At 41.9% G+C, this 6129-nt stretch overlaps 1 protein-coding gene across 1 annotated transcript in view; it reads left to right on the top strand.

Moving 5' to 3' along the window:
- Positions 1-597: 597 nt before the first annotated feature.
- Positions 598-6129, top strand: part of gars1 (glycyl-tRNA synthetase 1) — a 6074-nt gene continuing 542 nt past the window's right edge. The window contains exons 1-16 of the mRNA XM_008396213.2: positions 598-907; positions 1262-1363; positions 1794-1896; positions 2318-2459; positions 2923-3011; positions 3204-3280; positions 3364-3509; positions 3608-3757; positions 4055-4217; positions 4316-4480; positions 4564-4671; positions 4762-4907; positions 4980-5065; positions 5146-5255; positions 5597-5690; positions 5784-5974. Coding sequence (XP_008394435.1) covers positions 647-907; positions 1262-1363; positions 1794-1896; positions 2318-2459; positions 2923-3011; positions 3204-3280; positions 3364-3509; positions 3608-3757; positions 4055-4217; positions 4316-4480; positions 4564-4671; positions 4762-4907; positions 4980-5065; positions 5146-5255; positions 5597-5690; positions 5784-5974 — 2133 coding nt within the window. The 5' untranslated portion in view covers positions 598-646. The remainder of the gene's footprint in view (positions 908-1261; positions 1364-1793; positions 1897-2317; positions 2460-2922; positions 3012-3203; positions 3281-3363; positions 3510-3607; positions 3758-4054; positions 4218-4315; positions 4481-4563; positions 4672-4761; positions 4908-4979; positions 5066-5145; positions 5256-5596; positions 5691-5783; positions 5975-6129) is intronic.

Raw genomic sequence — 6129 nt, 5'->3', positions numbered from 1 at the left:
TTGACACTTGGCCACCATCCGTTCGGTTTCCCTTTTATGGAAGCTCAGGCTGTGGAGAGCGCGACACCTGGTGGTGCCACCTGTTACAAAATATTTTTTGATATTGTTATGTATGTTACTTTTAAGCAATCTTGAAATAATATATTCTCTACAACCGGTTTTTCAAGTTGTCTCTCGTTAATGTTCTGAAAGTTAATTGATAATACATTGACAAGTAAGAAAGGGGCAGGATATTATAAGATGTATCTTCTACCTGCTACCTGCTCCTTTTCGAACAGAAAATATAAAATTGCATGTCACATGGGCAAAATAATTTGTTTTACATTTTATTTCTTAGGTTTGTCTCATTCTATTTTGTTTTCTTGTTCTTTTTTGACCGTTTTTAATGTCTGTTCGAAATAAATAAATAAATGAAATGAAATGAATGTTTTGGACTTGAACCCTGAATAATTTTTACTAGATTTTTTCCCCCGTAATTTTAATAGAAATAAATTTTAAAAATGTATTGCAGTTTTTAACGAATCTGCGGATAGATTCCTTATTATTGGGTGTGATTTGTAGCGAAAGTGCCTAGTCCGTGTTGCAGGCGGTGTTTACTTGTTTCCAGAGATTTCATCATTCTCTTGTGGTTGCAGTTCACCGGTCCATGCTTCTTCTCCGCAGCGCTGCATCAGCTCTGCTGAGGACCACCACTGAGATTCCCTCCCTCCGTCCGCTATTCACGACCCGCTTCGTCCGGCTGTCGCTCCGCCATCCGCCCGGAAGAAGGCCGTTTTCAGCGTCTGTCTGCCTGTGTAGTAAGAAGAAGAAGAGAAGCCTCTGGCTGCAGCTCAAGGAAGGACAAACCATGGGGGACGGCAACTTTGAGGAGATTCTCGCCCCTTTGAGACAGGCAGTCAAAGAACAGGTACAGCTGATCCATTTGCTTTTTTTCATGATTAGTTAACAGAATGGCCCCATACTGTTCAGTTTTAATAATAAAACACTTGTGTATATACCGCCTGATACAAGCTGTCAGTGCATAAGCAGCTACCGAAGCTAGCTGCTGCTAGCCGACAATCATGTGCTGTCTGCCACGTTGAGCCGCTTCTGCAGCTGCAGACAGTAGCCAGCTGAAGGGTGGGGTGCAGAAAGGAGGCTGATCTGCTGGTGCCAAAACTCCACATCTATAATCGGCCTTTAGCTTTGTAAAACAGGCCCAAACTGGAGCCCAGTGGTGTCTGTAGCTGTCTCAGGGGTTTGCTCTGATTCTTTTCCTCAGGGGGACCTGGTGCGCAAAATGAAACAGGAAGGAGCTCCTGATGTGGATGTGACCAAAGCTGTGGCAGAATTGAAAGCAAGGAAGAGGACTTTAGAGGCCAAGGTAAATCACTTGTGATCGTCATCTGATTTTGATCAGAATGCACTGGATAGAATTACTCCATGTTCACAAATTCACCATAAAATCTCATGCAATCTGTTGCACAGTATGAATATTTTTTGGCTTTTGAGTGTGCGTTCAGTAAACTTGGATGATCATCTCCACTTTGCTCAAATGTGAAATTATCGCCAGTTTACCACAAATGACAGTCCAGAGACATTTCTTATGGAAACGCCTACGATCCAAACAGTAGTTATTAAACAACCATCTGATTTCTGCCACATGTTGCTTGATCTGGTCTTGCACTGATTCTACTTTAGGTTCACATATAAACCGTTTTGATCCATTTTGTTTCGTTAAGCAGCCTGGCTTGCATCGTAGCATTTGTACGTGTGCAACACTCTGACATTAAGAGGTGGTGTAACGTTCACAGGAGCTGTCGCTGCAACCCAAAGATGATATTGTTGACAGGACCAAGATGGAGGACACCCTGAAGAGGCGGTTCTTCTATGATCAGGCCTTTGCTATCTATGGAGGTAACGTGTTACATAGCTACTAGTAGAGTGGGTAATTATGAGATTTTTTTTTTTATTATTATTATTATTATAAGAATTGTAATTTATTGGGATGAAAACGCTTAAATGATGTTTGAATACTTTTCGTTCCTTTTCTTGAGATCTTTCTTTTTAACTGATGCTGTCCTTCCTTTCGATACCTTTTGTCCTTCAGTTAGTGTCTGGCTTTTGCTGGTTTTTCAATCTAAGCTAGTCTGCAGAAATTCTTAGTGATGTTTGCATTTTTAAGTGAAGATAAAGAAACTAAAAATAGTGGGGAAAATTTGTCTGGAAATCTGTTAAATTTTCTAATTAGAAAATGTTAAAGAATTCGGTGAAATTGTGTTGGCTGGTCAGAAAAAGATTATATTTGTGTTTCTGACTTGTAACCGTTGTTCCTCAGGTGTGAGCGGCCTGTATGACTTTGGCCCTGTTGGCTGTGCCCTGAAGAACAACATCCTGCAGGTGTGGAGGCAGCACTTCATCCAGGAGGAGCAGATCCTGGAGATTGATTGCACCATGCTGACTCCTGAGCCTGTGCTCAAGTAGGTGCACTGTTGCAGTGCTGGGGGCCTTGTTCATGCAACAGAAATGTTTTCGATTACTTCTGCACATCTGTCTGATTTATGTCTCTTAATATAAGCTCAATTGAAGTGCAGACGTATCATCTTAAATTTGAACATTTCGTCTCTTATCCCTCGATGTTATCTACTGAAAAAGTCAAATTGGTTATTTAATTTCTTTTTTTTTTTTTGTCTGTGACTAAAGTCAGAAAATTTTATTGTTTTCTATCCAATCACTGCCTCTGCTGAAGGCGCCTTGTGGTTCCTAGAGTCGGCTCCAAAGTGCCGAGCTGTAGGTTTTTAATTGACGGGCGCATATGAACTTCTGCGATTTTATGCATGGAACCTGCAGCTACAGCAGCGCTCCATAGCCCGGTTGCAGATACACTCGACTTTGGTTTGAATTTGCTCCGTGAAGCTCATTCTTGCTGTGTTTTTGTTCCAGGACATCTGGACATGTGGAAAAGTTTGCAGACTATATGGTGAAAGATGTCAAAAATGGCGAATGCTTCAGGGCTGACCACCTTCTGAAAGGTAAAAACCACTACATAAAGTTAAGAGATGAGTTTTTAAAGCTGAACTCTTGAGTCATTAGGAATTAAAACTACTAGATTCTTCTTTTAATGGTTTGCTGACTGTGCTTAACATTTTTTTTTTAATCTTGTAAACCGGTCACTAACAGTTGTCTTTAATCATAACTTTACTGCTTTATTTGTTCACCTGCAGCTCATCTCCAGAAGCTCATGTCTGATAAGAAATGTGCAGCTGAGAAAAAGGCAGAGATGGACAGTGTCATCACTCAGGTCAGTTCCACAAAAATATCTACTTTTCTCGGTGAGCAAATGATTTCTGACCAGATCATTCATGTTTTTAAAACCATTTTTAGTTGGACAACTACTCCCAACAAGAGCTGACGGACCTTTTTGTGAAATACAACGTCAAGTCTCCCACCACAGGAAATGAGCTCACCGCTCCAATCTCCTTCAACCTGATGTTTCAGACATCCATCGGACCAGGAGGGAATATGCCAGGGTGTGTTAAAGCATTTAAACTGTGGGGACAGTTGGTACTGTTTTTTTTGGGGTGGGGGTTGGTTTTGTAAAATCTCTGAATATGATGTACATTTCCAGCTATCTGAGGCCTGAAACTGCTCAGGGAATCTTCCTCAACTTCAAGCGCCTCCTAGAGTTCAACCAGGGGAAACTTCCCTTTGCCGCTGCTCAGATCGGAAACTCCTTCAGGAACGAAATCTCTCCTCGCTCTGGACTCATTCGGGTTAGGTGAGCCATCCTCAGAATTCCTCTTTGGGGTTGTAGGATGTGGAAAAAGAACAAGTCTGGAATTGGATTTAAGCATCTTTGCAGGTCTGGATAATGATGAAAGAAGACAAGCGTAAACAACTTAATTTCCTGGCAATTTTTAATGCACTCTTATTTAAAATTTGCATTATCTATCTATCTTAGGCCCAAATCTGGATCCCTATGAAATTTTAACATGGAAATGTCTTGTAACCCTGTTGGTTGTGCTTTTGGATGGAGAGAATAAACTGGAATGTGCCTGCCGCCCTGTCTGTGCAGGGAGTTCACCATGGCTGAGATCGAGCACTTTGTGGACCCAAATGAGAAGGTCCATCCTAAATTTTCCAGCGTGGCAGACCTGGACATCATGTTGTACTCATCCAAAGCCCAGACAAGTGGCCAGTCAGCCCATATCATGAGGCTGGGAGATGCTGTGGAACAAGTAAATATCTGTGATTCTCGCCCAGTTGTAGAAGGGTGGTATTAACTTGGAATCTAAAATGGGAAACTGATTGATTTTATTTTTATCATTTTCTTCAGGGGGTGATTAATAACTCTGTCCTGGGATATTTCATTGGGAGGATCTACCTCTACCTTACGAAAGTCGGTGTTGCCAAAGATAAGCTGCGTTTCCGACAGCACATGGACAACGAGATGGCTCACTACGCCTGTGACTGCTGGGATGCTGAAACCAAGACCTCCTATGTAAGCTCCAATACAGTGCAAACTTCAGACTAATGCATTTTTTTCTAGTTCTGCTGCTTAAAATATCGTTTTTCTTTTTGTAGGGTTGGATTGAGATCGTGGGCTGCGCTGACCGGTCTTGTTACGATCTGAAGTGTCACGCAAGAGCCACAAAGGTCCCGTTGGTTGCCGAGAAACCTCTGAAAGAGCCTATATCCTTTAAACTACTTGGCATCAAAGTCCGGAGAAGTGTTGGTGTTTTCCTTGCTACAACGATCTATTTGCCTTTAACCTCTCTGCACAAAACCGTTAATGTCGTCCAGTTTGAGCCCAACAAAGGAGCTATTGGGAAGGCTTATAAAAAGGATGCCAAGTTGGCGATGGAATACCTGGCGGTGTGTGACGAATGCTTCATTGCAGAGCAGGAACAGCTGCTGAATGATAACGGGTTAGTGAATTTCTTGCGTTTACAGGACTGATAGTTTTCACATAGTTTCAATGATTTATTTCTGCTACACAGAGAGTTCACAATCGAGACTGAGGGGAAGACCTTTACACTCACAAAGGACATGGTCGGAGTGAAGAGATTCCAGAAGACCTTGCATGGTGAGATTCACTTTTGAGGAATAAACAGGATTATTTACCCGCCATCAAACTTTATAGCTTGTGTTTCCCTTTAACTGCAGTGGAGGAAGTTGTTCCCAATGTCATTGAGCCGTCCTTTGGCATCGGTAGAATCATGTACACCATCTTTGAACACACATTCCACATCAGAGAAGGCGATGAGCAGAGAACGGTAGGTTTAGTTGGGTTACCAGAGTGGGTGACTTTAATTTCTGCATTAGTTTTAAATACTGCTGTCAAACTACTACAACAATCTAGTTGATAAGCTTTTATTGTTATTGTTTTATGCATTTCACTATGGTTTGCAGTGGTTTATGGAATGGTTTGCTAAAGCAGCATTTAAGTGTGTTTTTGGACTCTTGAAGCAGTTAATTTTCTTCAACCATGGATTTTTCAATGGCTAATATTGCGTTTATTTTTTTTTTAAACCTATATTTAAGAAGTATTTTGCCATGTGTTCTTTAAAGTCGGAGCCTCTTCTGTTCTTTGTGTTTATCACATTTCTTTTTACAGTACTTTAGCTTCCCTGCGACTGTAGCTCCGTACAAATGTTCCGTCTTACCTCTGAGTCAAAACCAAGAGTTCATGCCTTTCGTGAAGGAGCTATGTAAGTGCCTTCCTAATATTTTTCATTTTCACCCTTAAAGAACTGATGCATTTCAGCATATTTACCCACAGTTCCCATGTTCCTCCACATTAGCTGAGGCCATGACCAAAAACGGCGTGTCGCACAAGGTGGACGACTCCTCCGGATCCATCGGGAGGCGCTATGCTAGGACAGACGAGATTGGTGTGGCATTCGGCATCACCATTGACTTTGACACGGTGAACAAGACGCCTCACACGGCCACACTGAGGGACCGTGATTCAATGAGGCAGATCAGGGCTGAGGTACAGCAACCGCTCCTGTTTTCTTTTGTTTTTTGTCAACTTCAGTTTCAATTGGTTCTTAATACATTTGGTGTAAAGCTTAAAGCACCAATGGATAAGCAGTTAGGGGTGGTTAGTTACCATGTTAGGTCATGTTGGTTTATATAGTTCCCCCC

Source organism: Poecilia reticulata, linkage group LG20 (assembly GCF_000633615.1).
Source record: "Poecilia reticulata strain Guanapo linkage group LG20, Guppy_female_1.0+MT, whole genome shotgun sequence".
Lineage (NCBI taxonomy): Eukaryota > Metazoa > Chordata > Actinopteri > Cyprinodontiformes > Poeciliidae > Poecilia > Poecilia reticulata.
Note: the sequence above shows the minus strand (reverse complement) of the source record. Positions and strands in the feature narration are given on the sequence as shown.